Below are 19,263 nucleotides of genomic sequence, written 5' to 3'. Positions count from 1 at the left end.
GATCCCAATCCATGCGATGAGCTTCAACTGTCTTTGTCAAAACAGAGATTAATGTCTTGTTTGTACTCTCGGCTTGGCCATTCGCTTGCGGATAATAAGGAGTAGATTTATGATGGGATATCATGAAATTTGTTGCGAGCTCCTTAATCACGTCATTTATAAAATGTGTCCCATTGTCGCTCACAAGTTCAAAAGGACAACCGAAGCGTGTGATTATATTTTCAAAGAGGAACTTGGCTGTTATCCTTGCATCTGCCTTACGTGTCGCTTTCGCTTCAGCCCATTTGGTCATATAGTCAGTGGCCACAATAATATAGCGAGATTGTGTGTTTCGGGCCGCTGAGCTAATTGGACCTACAAAGTCTAAACCCCACTTTTCAAATGGTTGGTTTACTTTGATTGGATGTAGGGGCATCTGATCTTTCCGTTGGGATTTCTTGTATCGTTGGCATTCATCGCAACCCTTCACAAAGAGTGATGCATCTTGGAACATAGTGGGCCACCAATACCCTGATTGTAAGATCTTTCGCGCAGTTAAGTCTCCTGAGAAGTGACCACCGGCTATGCCCATATGTGCCTCTTGCAAAATGTATAGATACTCATCCTCTCGGGCACAACGCCTAAGAACGTCATCCTTTCCTGTTTTATAAAGAGTCCCGGCTATCAGGCAATAGGGTTCGCATTCTTTGATCAGCTTTCGAGCTAGATCTTTACGAAGCTCCTTGGGTGGAAAGCCATTAACCAAAAAGTTAACAATCTTCTCACTTCATTCAGGCATTGTCTCCACCATGAATAGGGAAGTGTCAGGTAAGTCATCATCAACTACCGTAGGAGCCTCACCATTAGGTATGTGAGACAAATGATCAGCCATAACATGTTTTTTGCTAGGTCTCATAACAACAATGAAATCAAACTCAAGAAGAATCAATAGCCATCATGTGATTCTTCCTGTGGGGGTGGAGGAGCATGGTTTGTTTACCAGATACAACAATGCTTGATGATCCACATAGAAAACAAACTTGGTGGCAAGGAGGTAATAACAAAATTTCCTTACTGCATATATCATTGCCAACCCTTCTCGCTCCGTAGTGGTGTAGTTCATCTCAGCATCGTTCAACTGACGACTGGCAAAGCTAATGGGGTAGTCTAATTTGTGTTCTCCAGGTTGAGTTAACACACACCCAATAGCAAAGTTTGATGCATCAATATGCACATGGAAGAGTAAATCCTAGTTAGGCATTCTCAAGATTGGAGCACTCGCCAAGGCCTTCTTTAATAGCTCATAGGCACGGTCACATTCTTCGGTCCAAATAAACTCGATGAGAAGCTTATACAATGGTCGAGCTATCTCGGCGAAGAATAGAATAAATCTTTGATAATAACCAACGTGGCCCATAAAGCGTTGGACTCCCTTATAGTTGGTGGGTGGGGGCAATTCCAGAATGACCTTGATTTTACCGTCGTAAAAGGAAATCCCATTTTTGGACACCATATGCCCTAAGAGAACTCCGTGTTTAACCCAGAATTGGCATTTGAAAGAATTCAAGGAGATGCGATATAATCTACACCTTTCAAATATTTTTCGTAAACACATCAAGTGCTCATCCCAAGAGGAATGAACACAAAGATCATCTAAGAAAGCTTCACAGAAATCCCTTAGATATTCCTTAAAGGCCGTGTTTATCAATCGTTGGAATGTTGCAGGTGCATTGGTCAAGCCAAAAGCCATGACACGAAAGGCAAACACTCCAAACTCCGTGATAAATACTGTTTTAGCTTGGTCCTCGACTGTAATTGTGATCTGATTGTAACCCGAGTACCCATCTAGAAAGCTATATGCCTCCTTGCCTGCCACTCTTTCAAGCACATGTTCAGAATATGGCAAGGGGTAATGATCCCTTCTGGTGGCTGCATTAACCTTTGTGAGATCAACGCACACTCTGAGTTTCCCATTCTTCTTTGGTACGATGACTATTGGAGAAACCCATTCTGAGTGCTCTCAATAGGGTATATGAATCCACATTTTACAAGCTTTTCAATTTCCTCTTGTACAATCTTTGCGTACTTAGGATTCATTGGGTAGGGACGTTGCTGGACTGGTTTAGCAGTGCTAATCATTGGAATCGTGTGTTGCACCACCGAGGGTGGAACACCCTTCATATCATGATATGTCCAAGCAAATATGTCCTTGAATTCTTTAAGAAGCTTCTTAAGTGTAGCTTCCTCTGACTGGGTGAGGTCTTGAGCAATAAAAACTGGTTTAGACTCCTCACCCGGATCTGCTAAGTCTATCTCCTTAACTACCGCAGGGCCATCGTAGACACCGCTACTCCCATTGGTAGGCGTTCGTTGGGCTTTTATGTAGACCACTTTACGTTCCCCTGTGGTGAATGATTTGAAATGCTCGGGTGCGGGGTGTAAGTCTACTGGTTCTTGTTGTGCTAGGCTTTTTTCTTTCAATTCCGCTTCCTTTTGTTGTTGAGCCAACTCTTGGTTTTTCCGCCTTCTTGCAGTACGACTTAGTTTTGGCTTCTCTTCGATTTCTAATTGGGCGACGTCATGAGGTTGCGGAATACACCACATGACACTTTGGAGGTATTGTTCCCAATTATCCGCTAACTTCCGATGAGCATCAATGGCTCCTACATAACTAAGCCATTCTGCAATGGATCTTTCCTTGTTTATTGCAGTGCGTACATTAGCTCGATAGCGTTGGCGCTTATGTCTCGTTTTCTTCTTACCAAGTTTTTGATTTTTGTTTCTATCAGATTCGAACACACTTGGTTGATCTTCACTTGTGTCCCTCTCACTTTCGGATGAACTGCAAGAGGTCACTGTCCTAGGCCTTGAGCACCTTGCTTCCACATTTGGGTGAATATTTGATTCATCCCCCCCATCAGGCTCAGAGTTAGTTTCTTCTTGAGATTCATACTCAGAGTTGCATTGGTCAGAGTCTTCGCTACTTTCAGTGTCAGTGGAGTTTGCCACTTTCTCACCATCAGGAGTCAAGTGCATAACACCTATCATGTTTATTGGCACTAACGGTGGTATATCTTGCCCCTCAGGTGTTACCCAACTTGTGCCTCTATTTCCCCATGTGTCTATGGTTGCCGCTAGGTATACCCAATCCACGTTATCCGACTCAGTCATACCCGATAGGACATCCATATAAGGAGAATCTTTCCCATCATCAGTCTCTTTTTTGCATGTATAGCAATACCTTAATGGGGCGGAGTGAATAGTGGTATCTGAACGATTATCAATGATAACCTTGCTTCCTAAAGGATGTGCACGACCATTCTCAAGATCAACTCGAATGATAGAGTCCTGGAATTGTAGGTAGACATGGTTTTTCGACCAATCATGCACCATTTGTGCTTCCCTCATGAAAGGACGTCCTAAGATCATTTGATATAACATAGGATGCTTGGAGAAATCCATTACAATGAAGGTATGTTTTACCTTGTATCCCAGAACCTTGATCTTAAGGTCTCTTAACATTCCAATAGGTTTAGCAATAGTTCCGTTTGCCATCTTAACCACTATGTTTGTGACTTCAAGGTGAGATCTTCCCATAGATTCCCAACAATTTTTAGTCACAATGCTCACTCCAGCACCACCATCAAGGATTCCCTTTAGAGTTAACCCGTAAAATGGGGAGGGTTGCATTAGATTCGTCACCTTCAAAGTACTGTCCCAACTTGTTATTAACAGGTATTTCAAGGACCGAGTCTTCACCTGGATTGGGTTGTAGATCCCAATGTTCCCCTTCATCTTGAAGCGTGTCGGGTCTATCCATATTTGCAAATTGTGGTAGCCCCGCCTTTAGTTCTCCATTGAGAAATGCCCGAAGAGCTAAGAATAGCTCAGGATCTCCGTATAATTTGGATATGATCGTGGTTCTGATTTCAGAGGACATGAAATCCATTAGCTTGGACACATTCAATGGTACTTTTCGAGACATCGCCCCTTGACTAGGGACTGGTGAAGATGGAATCACTTCCTCTTCGATGGGGTCAGGCATTCCTTCACTAAACATTCTTTCCAGCAAGAAGGGTGTTTGCCCACTTCCTGATGTCCTATCCTCGCTTTCTTCCCGAATGATACTAGGTATAGCTAACGGTTTATGGTTCCTGTGAGGCTGAACTTGCGTAGGAAACACTGTGTCTGGAATTTTGACTTTTCTCGGGTTTGGCTCCAGTTCTCTTTGTGTTTCTTCCACCAAACCCCTTAAGTGTTGCACTTGTTCAATCTCCTCAACTGGGTTTGGGTAAGTTCCAATCTTTTTCTTGAGGGCTTTTGGCCCACGTGGCTTGTCTTGGGGAGTCTCAGTCAGTTTGGGTGGTCGAGAGGGCATTAACTGACTTGGTTGTGGGGTTGAGGAAGTTTCCTTCTGTTTTCCCTTATTTATGTACTCGCTTGATTCTCCTTCATTGAGCTCCCGAGTGGGTTCCTCCCTTAAGGTAGTGGCTTTGGTCCCGAGTGGGTTTCTCCCTTAAGGTAGTGGCTTTGGTCCCCATGGTTTCTATTGAATCAGAATCATCTTCAGGATCATTCATATACACAGGGTCGTCTCATGTCCCTATGTTAGTCTTTGAACTGGGCTTGGAGATCATGGCATTAAGCGATCTCTTCCGCCGTGTTTTCTTTTTCTTTGCCTGAGCGATTGATGCAGTATCCCTCTCTTCAAGAATGTAGTTTTGATTTTGAAGCATTGACTGTGTAACTACATTTGCGGGTACAACGGGTGTGGTTCCTCGTGCTTGGTTGGTGACCTCAACCAAATTCAATGGCGTAATCTTGGGTGCATTAGGATTATGTGGACATTGAGCGATCAAATGATCTATGCCACAACGATTACATGTAAGTACCGGCATTCCCGATGTGCTCCCTTGATTTGGTTGCATTTGAGTAGCGATCTTTTGTACCCTATTAGGGCACTCTGCTACACGATGCGGTCCACCACAATCGTAGCATTGAAGAGGTGGTCTCCTTGCCAAGGTATTAAGGTTTTGCCCTCTTGTGGCGAGAGCAGCCGCTTGATATACAGGCTTAACTTGCCCAAAATGATCCTCCATGTAGTACTGGGGAGTCATTTCAAATGTATCAATCCCGTATGGAGCAGTGGGGTCTATCTCCTCTTCATAATCCCCACACGCGCTATGTGACTCACAACCCATCTGGTTTATTAGAGTAATCCTTGGATGTGGAGGTTGTGGTCCTAGCACTGGCGGTGGTAACGGCACAGACTGGACTACATTCAGATTCCTTGGAACTATGTGGTGCTGTGACGGTTGATTGACAGGTTGTGCAGGCATTAACGCGGGTACTTGAGGTGTGTTTGACCAGGCTAGTGGTGCCTGATTTGCCAACATTTGCTTAAGTACTAGGCAATCTTTAGATTGATGGCCATACTTACCACATGCATTGCAATTCCCATTGAATTTAACTTTGAATGTGGGACATTCACTCGTGCTATGTGGTCCTAAGCAAACCGAACACCATTGTTGCTCTCTTCTTGGGTACCGATGGCTATTTTGAGGAGCTCGATTACCCCTAAAGTATTCTTGGAGAGCCTTAGTAAGGTTGGTCACAGACATTTCGGATATCTTGGGCTCCTTGGAAATAGGTTTTACCGTCATTGGCTCGTGCCCAGATACTTGCGAACTAACGGATTTTGTCTCCGAAGACACCTTTTTACCTGCAATCATCAAGTTGTCTTCTAACTGGATTGCATTGGCAGTGACTGCTTCCCACGTTGTAAGACCTCTAGACTAGGCCATTGTATATGTCCTCGTGGCGCAATCCTTGGATGAATCTATCGAGCAGTTGGTTATTATTGAAGCGCTCATCGGGAGTGCAGTGAGAATTTAGATGCTTCAATCGACTTATAAAGTCTCTCACTGACTCTCCTTCCTCGCGTTCAGCTTTTTGGAGTTGAGATGCTACTCCCCAAAGCACACCCTCACGTATGTATTCTTTCAAGAACAATCTCTTGAGAGTGGGGTAGTGAGTGCGCTCTTCAATCCTTAAGGTTCGATACCAATCTTCGGCCTTCCCACTCAAGGTTAAGCCTAAGGCTTTACACTTATGCAGCTCATTGTGCTCTTCCAAGGAATCACACACGTGTTCGAAGACTTCAATGTGCTTCCTCACATCTTCGTTACCACTGAAGTTTTGAGTGAGCTTAGCAACTTGTACTGCCTTGCTTCTAGGTTCTCTCTCAGGCATGCCCTGCATGTTTTCCACAATAGATCGTCCGATCGTCTGAGCAAACGCTGCGAGATCACCTAGGTGAGTAGGCATAGCTGGTGGAGGCACTTCTGGGATAGCCTGGCTGATAGGAGTTGGCGTTGGTCTGAGTATGTTGGCAAATGACGTAGGATATGATATGTGACTAGGCCTAGCTCCTCTTGGATAAGGGTTGTGATAAGGCGGTCGTGGAGCATACGCCATTGGCATACTAAGAGGCGTAGGAGCTACATGAGCATGAGTAGCGATAGGTACATATGGTCGATAGGCACTAGCACGCACTGTTGTAGGTACTGTTCCACTAGGTAGCGGTGTCGTACTAACTACAGCGGTAACAGGTGCACTTTTCGCTATGCTTATCATTAGGGTAGGCATTACGGATTTCCTAATGGAAAGTTGAGCCAAGGTTGGAAAGCTAAAGTTACTGCTCATGGGCTCAACCTGCATTGAGACTCCAAGCGAAACAACATATGAAGGGTCTATGGGACTCACCGAGGGAGTCTCCAATTGTGATAGGGTTGGTTGTTTGGCCTTGCCCGTATCCAAAAACCTCATAGGGCCAGTGGAAACTAGGTTCACTCCCCTATTTTGCCTCTCAATTTGGATAATTCTATGAATAACCTCACATATCATTTGCTGTTGCTCTTCTAGATTAGTGGTGCTAGATGTAGATCGTAGGACTTCTAACCAACCTACATGGTATGTGTAACCCGTGTATAGGTCCATTAGAGTCTTTGTGTGTAGATCATATTCCCAATTTTCATTGAGAAATATCCCATCCAGACTTGGTGTGCCAAACGGTTCTCTTAAAGTGGACGCAATGTCACTTCTTATGGATTGGCTTCTAGGGACCTCTACTTTAGGAAGAGCATCGGAATGTGGTAGCTCAGTAGGGCCCTCATTAAACGAAGTGGGTAGAATATCCACATGGACACTCTTTGGGAGGGTAGGGTCCACATGAGATGTGAATGGCGAATCCACTACCCCTCCTTCTTCATTTACTTCGCTTGTCGCATGTTCAGAGCGTGTAGCTCTACTAAAGGTCTCTATTAGACGACTAAACATGCTAGATTCGGGTTGTGGAGCCCAAACTGGCATGTTTTGGCTTGTCTCCTCAGGGTTCTTGGTAGGGTGCCCTTCCATGGCTTCTGAGTCAGAGGACGAGTCACTATCCACTATTCATGGATCTTGGGTTGCACTCCCTTGGGTTCCAGCCGAAGGCCAAGATGCCAACGTGGAGGGATGGTGTGAGCCTGCGTAGAGACTGAAACGCTTTCTAGTGGCTCAAACTCTAGCACCCGACCAGAGCGTAGATGCATGTGACGTGGTTACCCCACGTGTGTTGGTAACTACCCTTGAAGCCCACACAAGTGGTTTCTTGGGTATTTCGCACCTCGTTTTTACTTATTTTTAGATTATTTTTAGATTGTTTTTAACTCATTTTTGACCCCCTTACTTACGGTCAAACTTGGACTAGGACGTGTGATAGCTCGAAACGAGCGTATCGTTCAAAGGGTCCTAGCGTGCTTTACAGCACCGTGTTTGCCTATCCGGAGCTCTCGTGGTCCTCAAAACAGTCCGTTTCCCTATGGGGGAAGGGGTGAAAGCCTATTTGCTTGTGGAGGAAAGGGTGAGGGCTTTATCCCACATGCTCACTTTACTCCTTGGGGAGTGGGCTACATATAGGGCTCAACTTCCCATAAGCTCTCACTTGAAAGAAAGCTATGGAGGCTCACTCTCCTATATATATATATCAAAAGACCGAGACCGAGGCCGGCGGGGTCAGGGTCAATTGGGGGTTTTTCTTTTCAAAAATTTTTTCTCCAAATAAAAAATCTTTCCTCTCCACACGTTTGGTTTTTTCTTTAACAATAAAATTTAATTTTTTATTTTCATTTTTTTTCAAAATTAATTTTTTCTTTTTCCTTTTCTTTTTCTGAGATAAGTTTTCTAGGGTTTCTTTCTAGGGTTCAGCCTTGGCCGCGGCGCAGTTCGCACACATCACAGGTCTGGGGATTCAGAAATCCCCCCTGGCACGCAGAAAACCAGATAACAGAACGCACGTCCACACGCGGAGCGAAAAAATAACAAAAGAAATAGAAATACAGAAGACAAATTGTAGAAACAGATTGTGAAACACGGAAACACCTCAACAACAAACACACAGTCGCTTTCCTACAGTGTAAATTAAACTTCACGCAGCAGCCCGAGCTGCAAACTGGAGCTTGGTGCAGAGCAACTCCCCGACAGTGGCACCAAAAATGTGCGCTTTTGCTGCACAGGTCGTAGCTGGGGACTTGCCGCGAACACCGTATGCGAGCCACGAATGGCTGCAAGCATACAACCAGGAAAGCAAGCTCAAACAGAATGCAAAGGTGTGTCACTCACCGCTCTAACCGCTGTCGCCGTGAACGATTTCCGCGTCGCAGCAGTGAAGGAGGAGCCGGCGTCGCTCGCCGCTCTACTGCCTCTCCACTGCCGTGCTGCTACACAGTGCTCGATCGCTCTCTCACTCTCTCTCTCTCTCTCTCTCTCTCACACATATGCAGGAGAAGGAAACCAAGGAGATAAGGCAAGAGCACTCTTGTATTCACCACACATGAGAATGAGGGTTTTAGGGTTACATTTGACTTTTATAGGTGACTTAGCCGTTCACACATGGGCGCCCATACATGGCCGACCGATCCTAACCCTTACCTTGCTGATATTCAAGGTGCGCCTCTCATCGGCGATCACCCAATCCCTTTATCCTTAACATATGGTGCCGACAAGCGCGGCCCATGACTCAGAATATTTAAATTAATGACGTAAAACAGACGTCTCAATGTCCGTCTCATAGGTTAACACAAGGGTCAAATTATGTTCTGACCTTTAGAAATTTTGGCTCTTCATTTTGGCAATATATATGAAATTTCTATTTTTTTAAATTTAATACTTCTCTCTTCTATCTCTCAACATGTTTTAACTCTGCCTTCCTTTATCTCTCTCTCTCTCTCTCTCTCTATATATATATATATATACATATATATATATATATGTATGTATGTATGTATGTATGTATGTATGTATGTATGTATGTATGTATGTATGTATGTATGTATATCTATGTCATTGTCTCTCTCTTTGTATATCTCAAGTATTATGTTGTTTGAAGTTAAGGAAAATAGTATTCGTAATTTTGTGTTTCTAAGGAGATTAAAGATGGCTAGGAGCTGTACATACTTGAGCTTGAACCAAGTTTGTCAGCTTTGAATTTTGGATGCAACATGCATGACTCGCCATCGTAAACGGTCACAAACAAGGACTGGCATTCGAAAACAAAATGGTGCTAATTTTATGGATTACTTTGCCATAGCTAGAATTGAAACATTTGGAAGGGTTGAAAATGAGGAGCATAGTGAACCCCACGATGGAATCCACTTGGAAACAGAACTATTCTCAATGCTACGGTTCTTCAAGAACCTATCAATGAACATCACAATGCTCGGACACATAGAGATTTGGCGCAGGGCCCTTTCTCATTTGATTTAAATGAGCTACCTATGGATGATAATTTACATTCTATAATATTTGACGTTGGTGATGTGAAAGATATTAAATCTCAATCTATAAGGTGGGTGTTTTCTTTGCCTGAGAATGTTAAGCACCCAGCAACTATGGTGGTATATTCTGGAGATTGCACTCTTCACTCATTTAGGAGCCCTTTCTTGCAAGTGTCATTTTTGTGGTGCAATGATTTGGAAGTGTGAGGCGACAGAAAGCTTGGAGAATATGTGGGCAAACACTGTTGTGGAAGTCGGACGGTCTCTTTATTGCCATTGGAAAATCCACCTCCTGCATTGGTCGAGTTGTTGCTTGGTAATGATAATGCAAGTAAGGAATATACAAAGAATATACACTCTTATAATAATGCCTTGGCATTTGTTTCACTGGGTGCTCACTTGGATATTCAGTTCACTAGGGGAGGATGAGTATTCAAGTTTCAAATCCATGGTACCACCTATCATCATGTTGGTTCTGTCATACCTGATGGAACCCGAGATGTGGCTCCTCGATTTGCTCAGCTTTATGTGTATGATACAGAGCATGAATTAGAGAATAGACTTCATGGGATGTCCTCTTTAAATTACAACATTGCTGAAAGGTTGCAAACAATGATGTATGTACATAATCCATACGCCCGTGCACTTCGTTCAATGAGAGAAATGTTGCTGTCAAGTCCACATGCAGATTTGAGAATGGTCATCAACTGAAGCTCAATCAACCTCATGGCAATACTTGGTCCCTACAAGAAGTGAGGTAGCAGCTATCATGACGGGTCAAGGAGATGATTTTCATGTGGGGCATAGAGACATTCAAATAATGTCATGCACAGGTGCTATAAAAAAAATATGTAACTTGCATCACTCATATATGCCTCTATTATATGTTCTTCTATTTCCTCAAGGACAGGATGGTTGGCATGTTGGAATTCCACTCAATAGAGAAGGATTAACGGAGGATACAAAGATACAAAGAGGATGGTTGGCATGTTGGAATTCCACTCAATAGAGAAGGATCAACGGAGGATACAAAGATACAAACACCGTAACTCAACGACAGTATTATGCTTATAGACTACAGATTAGGGAAGATACAAATGCATGCCTTCTACTCGGTGTTCGTCTTTTGCAACATTACATTGTTGATGCATTTAGTAGCGTGAAAGAATCTAGATTAGTATGGATACGCAATAACCAGAAAGCATTGCGTGCAAAGTATACCAGGGTCTTGCAGATATGGTTAATTTAAGTGATGGAGTTAATAGAGTCTCTGCAGGCATTGCTGGACGCAGGGTGGTACTGCCATCTATATATACTGGGGGGCCTAGATATATGCGATTCAATGGCTATTGTTAGAAAGATGGGTAAACTTGACCTATTTATCACCTTTGCTTCCAATCCTAAGTGGGATGAAATAACCAATGCTTTATTGCCGGGTCAGGTCAAGATTGACCCGACTTGACTGCACGGGTCTTTTATGAGAAGCATAAGAACATGATGCACTTATAGGTGAAAAAATCAATATTTGGAACGGTATTGGGATTTGTTTCTGTTATTGAATTTAAAAACAGAGGCTTGCCACATACACATATATTATTGATTTTGGAAAGTACCGATCAAGATCCCTTACTATGATATGTTGGTGTGTGCTGAACTTCCTGACAAGGTGATGTTTCCAGAGTTGCACAACATAATTAGTCATTGCAATGTCCATGGACCATGTAGTGAACTGAATATGCACTCTCCTTACATGGTTGATGGGAGTTGCAAACATCGGTATCCTCGTAATTTTTGAGAGAGTAGTAGCGTTGATGACAATGGGTGTCCAACTTACATGCGACGAGATGATGGTAGTTTCATCCAGGTAAAGGATTATAGGGTGGATAGTGGATGGGTTGTTCCATATAACCCTTTTCTCTCTTTGAGGTACAAAGCCCATATTAACATAGAAGTATGCTCTACCATTACAGCTATAAAATATTTGTACAAGTATGTATACAAAGGACATGATAGAGCTACTATAGAGTTGCAAGACAGAAATGGGGTTATTGATGAGGTTAGTCAATATCTGGATGCACGACGGTACATTTCTGGTTCAGAGGCATGTTGGCGCATATATCAATATGATTTGCACGATGAAAAGCCCGATATACAAAGATTACATGTTCATCTCCCATGCACAATAATGTGCTTTTCAATGACCAGGATGACTTGCGTGATGTGATTAGTTGTGAGACAGAAACCAAAGAATATCTCTCACTGAATGGTTCAAAGCTAATCAATTGTATTTAGATGCAAATAGCATACTATATGTTGATTTCCCTTGCAAGTGGGTGTGGAATTTGGCTCTTCGCTCATGGACTAAAAGGAAAAGGGAAAATATGATTGGATGTATGCATAATGTTAGTCCGAGTGCAGGTGAGCAATATTACTTATACAGATGCTACTCACAGTGTGCAAAGGGTGCAAATCTTTTGAGGATTTACAAACAGTGAATGGACATTTGTATCGATGTTTTAAAGCTGCATGTGAAGCTAGAGAGATGCTGGAGAGTGATGAGGAGTGGTGCATGTGTCTCTATGAAGCTGCAATTCAGAATATAGGATTTCAGTTACGTCAATTGTTTGTCATTATAATGGTTTTTTATGAGTCTATATACCCTGGGCAGCTCTCCGCTGAACTTTCAAAATATTTTTCGCATTCATTGCAAAGAGGGTGTGTTGATATTGGTGTTTGTCATTCTATAGCAAAGAATGAGGCTTTGTTGCACATGAAAGATCTCTTACACCAGTATGGAAAGCGGTTAGTTGATTTTCAAGGTTGCCTACTCGAGATAGATCAAGTGTTTCCACTGTCAACAATGGTTTGTTGATGAAAGAGATGATGTTTGATTCTATTCAATAGGCTGATTTGTCTGTTTCCATGGAAAGGAGTCTTAATAGTTGTCAATCAAGAGCATTAGATACTATCCTTAGAGCCGTTTCTTTGAACCAGGGTGGTGTTTCTTTTCTCGATGGACCAGGTGGATCAAGCAAAACTTATCTTTACAATGCTTTGCTATCTCGATTGCGTGGAGAGAAACATGTTGCCTTGGCATGTGCATCGTTTGGAATACCTGCATTATTACTCTCGAATGGTCGTACAGCTCACTCACGTTTCAAAATTCCATTGGTACTCAATGCTTCTAGCACATGTGGAATCAAAGCGAATAGCCCATTGGCTGAGGTGTTGAAGCTTGCAAGGTTAATCATTTGGGAGGCTCCAAAGATGCATAGGTACGCATATGAAGCACTGGACAGGACATTGAGGGACATTATGCAAAGTGATACAGTGTTTGGTGGAAAAGTTATACTTTTTGGTGGTGACTTTAGGCACATCTTACCAGTTGTGCCAAAGGGATTGCGCAAAGATATTGTTGATGCAACGTTATGCCAGTCACATATTTGGAGATATGTGAGTGTTTTAAAGCTCACCCAAAACATGCGGGTTAGACATAGTGCTTAATGTGGTATAGAACATGAATTTGTCAAATGGACATTACAAATTGGGGATGGCACTATAGGTCAGCCAAACAATGAAGGCAGAGTAGTAATTTCATCGCTCGCGAACGAATGTTGATCCATGGCAACTCTGTTTTAAGTTTGGTAGAATGGGTATACAAAGATCTTCATAGATTTGAGGATTATGCATGCTTCTTCAAAGACCGTGCTATTCTTGCACCATAAAATTTAGACGTTGATGAGATCAATGAACTAGCCTTGAGTTCGTTGCCTGGTCTTGAAAGAGAATACCTTAGTGCAGATTATATTGTTTCTTTGCGAAAATGATGCAACACTGTATCCAATTGGGTACTTGAACAGTTTGAACTTAGGTGGTGGTTACCCTCCTCACTGCTTACTTCTAAAGATTAATGCGCCTATCATTTTGCTCCGCAATTTGGACCCTCGACGGGGACTTTGTGTAATGGTACCAGATTGATATGCAAGCAATTTAACTCAAAGGTGATAGAAGTGAAAATCATTACAGGTACAAACATTGGAGACATAGTCTTTATTCCCAGGATAACATTTGTGTCTACTATGCTTCAATTGCTGTTTGACATGAGAAGGAGGCAATTTCCTATCAGGTTAGCTTTTGGTATGTCAATAAATAAGTCCCAAGGACAAACATTGAGTGTATTGGGACTTTATCTGGCCACGTAAGTATTCACACATGGACAACTGTACGTCGCTATGTCACGTGTTAAATCATCCAATGCAGTGAAAGTGTGTGTAAAGCATATTGTGGAATATGAAAGTGGCACAACAGATTCAAATGAACTCTTCACAACCAATGTTACAAGGAGGTTTTGCAAATGGCATGTTGAAGAATTTAAATGTAAATGACAGTTTGCAAATGTAAGAGACTACACTTATACCTATCTTTGTGCAATGAAGGAAGCATTTGATTGGAGAATGTTTGTGAAGATGTGCAAGTGTAGTCTTTGTTTGCTTTTGGATTGCTTTTATATACATTGCTCTTATATTGTGTGTGTGTATATGTATGTGTATGTGTGTATATATATATATAGAGAGAGAGAGAGAGAGAGTGTGTGTGTGTGTGTGTGTTATATTTGATATCAGGGATATATTGCTTAGGATGGATGTGGCAAGGAAATGATTTTCGTTCGTTTATGGTGATGGACAAGATATTGAAGGTAAATGTTTTATATGTTTGCTATAATTTAGATATTATTGTTTTCCAAGATTTATTTAATATTCATGGTTGAATTGTAGACCCTCCATTTTGGGAAGGCCAAGTAACAGCTTCTCTAATTATCGAATTGTTAGAGAGCACTGGTGTTTTACGGTATATATACAAACTTTCTTTTTATGTAGCTTTTGTGTTTTGTTTGATTAATTTATATTTTTATTGAAACATTCATTTGCAAATAGGGAATATCTTCACTTTTTAGAACCCAGATTATTGTTGGGTTTGTATGGTCGAGACAATTACGATGAGAGCTTTGGGCTCCTAGGAATTTACAATCTACGATTGTGGAAGGTTGGAGATCAACTTCATGTACGTGTAATGTTTGTGGATTATGAAAAGCCTGATAAGTTAGATTTTCAGTGTATAGGCACTAGACAATACATAATTTTTCGATTTGCTATTTACAAGCCTGTTAAAACGCCGTTCGCCTCAAATATTGATCTACCAAATGTAACCTTTTATCCTTATCCAACTTTTTTCTACGAGAGTTATATTTTCAATGCTAATATTTTTTATGGCATACATTTTGCTAGATGGAGGCACGAGATATAGGCTACCAAGGAGAGATAATCTAGTTGTCCGGAGATTGTTTTGAGGTTGTGTTCATGTGTATTAAGATACTCATCATTTTATGGGTTTGTAATACTAGAAGCTTCTATATGGATATATATGGCAATCACGATGTTTTTATATATTAGTTTGACAAGTTAAGGGCGATGTATACATATATGTATGAGTGTGACCAGTATCTATGGATATTATGGGTGTGTGCGCATACACAGGCACATATTTACATGTGTGTATGTGACATGCACACATGCATTCATAGGCGCACACACACTTACACATATCTTCCAGTTGTGGCATGTATGGTTTCAATGGATTTCACTTACACGTACTCATACGTACATGTATATACATACGTACATGTTTATGCGTCTTTGTATGTAACTCGATGTGCCTAGCTTCTAAAAGAAAAGGAAGAGTGATTTTACATATATTTCTTTTGCATGTACCTAAATGCAAAATGCTTCTTGCCCGTCGGAGACGGGTCGCGACACTAGTATGACTTAAAAGTGTACTTGACTTTTTCTTAGCACATATATATAAATATTTACTATTGATTAAAAAAAATAACTTGTCTTTTTCTTAGCACACATATATAAATATTTACTATTGATAATAAAAAAATAGTGGGGAATATCCTCGATGAGGATGGTCAACCTCATTAGTATGTATGTTTATGTATACAAAGGCTCAGAGAAATCAAGTTGTGTAAGTTAAGTGTACACTTGAAGAAGTGCAAACAAAGGTTACGTGTATAGTGCAAGAAATTCAAAGCAAAAGGAGCGCATCATCGGCTGTAATAGAATTAACATTGTGGAAGAGCACTTTAAAGGAAGGGGAGGGATGGTGGTGGTGATGATGGTGTCGGAGAGAGAGACAGGTAACCTCTTGCACCGAAAACTGGAGCACTGGAAGGGCTTACGCAAAGCACTCACGGAGCTGTGGACAGGGAACTGAAATTGTGGACAGAAGTCACTACTAGCTGCACTGCGGTACTCAGCATGATGATGATGGCTTGCAGGGTGGTGAGAACTCTCGATTGTTTCCGTTATACGTCCTTGGACTATATTCAGAGCCGCAGGCGGTGGACATTTAACAAGACTGTGTGTGTGTGTGTGTGTGTGTGTGTAGAGTATATACTGAGAGAAAGCGAGCGACCGAGAGCGAGAGTAAATGGCCTACATTCCTGTTGTCTGAGTATTTTCGAGATTAATTATTGAACTTTCCTCTAGTTTGCGAATTATATCCAGCATCCTATATATATGCTTAACCTAAGATATATTTTGTGTACGTCGACACCTCTTGTGACCTTAATCGCTTCCGCCCTCATTAATGAAGCTTTATGGGTGCCTAGACGGGCCAGTTGCATCAATGCGACTCAAAGGTGCATGCTTGCTACCGTAGGACAAATGGTGATGTGTATATGCTGGATTCGGGCCTCACGACATGATATACTGCCTGCCTAGGACGTTTGTTTCGTAGCTGGTGCACGATACTATCAATCCACGCTAGGGTTGGCCTAATAGTAAGTCACCAACACCTAGAGCCCATACTTGACCCCTCTTACGACCTCTTAGTAATTATTTTTTTTTAAAAAAAACTTAGGGTTTAAGAGTCAACATCTTAGTGTTTACAAACTCTACAAAAATTTCCCCATTTCCCGAGTGGTGGGGAGATGGATGGGGGAGACTCCCCATTCATGAGGATGGGCGGGCGGGTGGGTGGGCGCGCAGGAGGGGGGGTTCGTTTCTCAGTAGGGTGAGATGGATGGGGGAGACTCCTTGTTCATGAGAATTGGTGGGGTCTTTTTCTCAGGTGGTTGCTTTTTGACGGGTATTAAGCCCGTTTTTTAGCATTAATTTAGCTGTAAAATATTTGCAAAATTTTAAAATACCATAAAACATTTCACTAAAATACTAAAAAAATTGCTACATTTCACCCAAACCATCAATTTTGAAGGGCAACGGTGCCCGTCAAAAATCAAGCCTGGATGGGGGAGACTCCCCCATTCATGAGAATTGTGGGGCAAATGACCATCCCCTTTTGTTGTTGGGATTCTCCTCGTTTTTTCCCTCTTTTCCAGGTATGTGTAAAGACCCTTAGAGTTTGTTCACGTGAGAGTGGTTTTGGCCACTAGCCATTCTCAAATGTTTGGGAATTGATGTTTTCGTGTAGAGTACATTGCAACTTATGTGTTTAGGCAAGGAAAACCACCTAGGAAAAGGAATATCTACCTCAGTTTTCTCATAAAATAAAGTAAGCTGACGTAGTAGAAGACAACTTACTCATCACTATGTTATTCTTATGTCACTTGTATTATGATCATGGTCCATTGCAAGGTCATGATTTCTTTATAGTGATTCAATCTTTCATCATGGATTATTGATTTATAACTAAAGATGAGTAATCCGTGTATAGATTAACTGTGAAGGCACCTAACCAACCATGGGTACAGGGATTACTTAATACATTTGTCAAACCTTGTGAAATATACGTTAGTAATCTAAGAGTGATGCAAATACTTAATAAATATCCACATCAATAAAACACTAGTTGAGGTTGATGCAAGTGACTAACAATTATCCTCAGAAAACATTATTTTAAGGATGATTGATGCCTTAAAAGTTTAGGATGAAATGGAGGGATAGTAGATGCAAGTAACCATTGATTAATAAGGTTGATTGTCATGTAAAAGGTTGGCCGGAGTAGTTCACTAGTTCTATTTGAGGTAGGTGTATAAGTAATTATATTGCTCGAAAAAGGACACATTAATATAAGTTTTACATATGGTGTCCAAAATTTAGTGACTAATGGTAGTATAGAGAGAGGTTGCATAGACTTGTAAAGTTAAGATGAAGTTTTAAGTTTCAATAAGTTAAATTCGGGTAGCTATTGGCGCAGCACTTATTGTTGAATGGATCATATATCAGACCACATACTTATTGTTTTTTGAGGAAACATATATATATATTTTTCGAAAAGGAAATGTTTATAGTCAGACATACCAAGTCTAGTCATAGAGCTAAGAGTTTTTGAGCTATTATGTGGAAACCCCAATAGGAATGGAATATATCCATTGTAAATGTGTTTCTCAAAGTGACTAATAATATGTATGGACATGGCCTCCCATTTTCTAAATTCTGATTGAAAGCGTGGTTATTGATACTCTTGTCAATCACCACCCTTGCAGTTGAAAGACCGTGTTACTTTTCTCCTCTTGGCTGCCTCCTATACATATTGGTACCATTTCAGGGTTTCTTTCCTGTACAGAACGCAAAGCTTTATAAGAGACTCTACATATTGTTTGTTGACAGGATTGATGGTGGGTGGGGAATCTTGTTCTCCGCAATTTCCAACATTATGAGCATTCAGCTAAGAGGGAAGGTGTGAAGTCATCTAGGGCTCTATATGACAGGTTTACAGCAAGCTAAAGAGCTAGTATGTGATGCAACAACCCTGTTCATATCATGAGATAAGCTATAGAGCCTCTAAAGTGTAGGGTTGGAGCCGAGTGTTTGTGGTTTTGTGGCAAGCAGAGAGAGAGAGAGAGAGAGAGAGAGAGAGAGAGAGAGAGAGAGAGAGAGAGAGAGAGAGAGTACCCTTATAACTTACCTAGGGCTTTCTGAGACAGTCTAAGAGGGCAGCAGCTATGGCGGCAGACGGCGAGGTTCCAAGCATTATGGAAAACACGAGCAGCAATGAAGCGGAGGCATCCGCGAGCGATCATCTGTTGGCCAAATCGACGGCATCATCCGCAGGCTTCACCGCGATAGAATTCGGTGGCGGCCACCACGATGCCTTCACCCAGCCAGCTGCACCGCCACCCTCATTTGCAGCACCCACTATGGTCACCACAGATCTTAACAACAAAGCCGAAATGGCGTGGCCCAATCCTATTACGCCAGCTCGCCTGAAATGGTGCGGCTGCCTTGCCTCGTCACCTTGCTCTCATTTCAGCAACAACCAAGCTACTGCTAACTATCAAAACTATCCTAATACTGCTACCTATATTAATCAGTGGATGCCCTTACCCAGCTCCTTCGCATTACCCCATGCAACGCACCAAACTGGTATATATATTGACGACCTATTGTTTCTAAATTCTACTAATTGTTTCTAAATTCTTATGGTCTTGCTAGCCTAATCCCTA

General features: G+C 41.8%; 1 protein-coding gene across 1 annotated transcript in view; it reads left to right on the top strand.

Moving 5' to 3' along the window:
* Positions 1 to 18,762: 18,762 nt before the first annotated feature.
* Positions 18,763 to 19,263, top strand: part of LOC147620143 (homeobox protein knotted-1-like 7) — a 47,878-nt gene continuing 47,377 nt past the window's right edge. The window contains exon 1 of the mRNA XM_086772592.1: positions 18,763 to 19,183. Coding sequence (XP_086628718.1) covers positions 18,763 to 19,183 — 421 coding nt within the window. The remainder of the gene's footprint in view (positions 19,184 to 19,263) is intronic.

The sequence above is a fragment of the Cibotium barometz genome, chromosome 32 (assembly GCF_041138505.1).
Source record: "Cibotium barometz isolate CiBa-2024 chromosome 32, ASM4113850v1, whole genome shotgun sequence".
Classification (NCBI taxonomy): Eukaryota; Viridiplantae; Streptophyta; class Polypodiopsida; order Cyatheales; family Cibotiaceae; genus Cibotium; species Cibotium barometz.
Note: the sequence above shows the minus strand (reverse complement) of the source record. Positions and strands in the feature narration are given on the sequence as shown.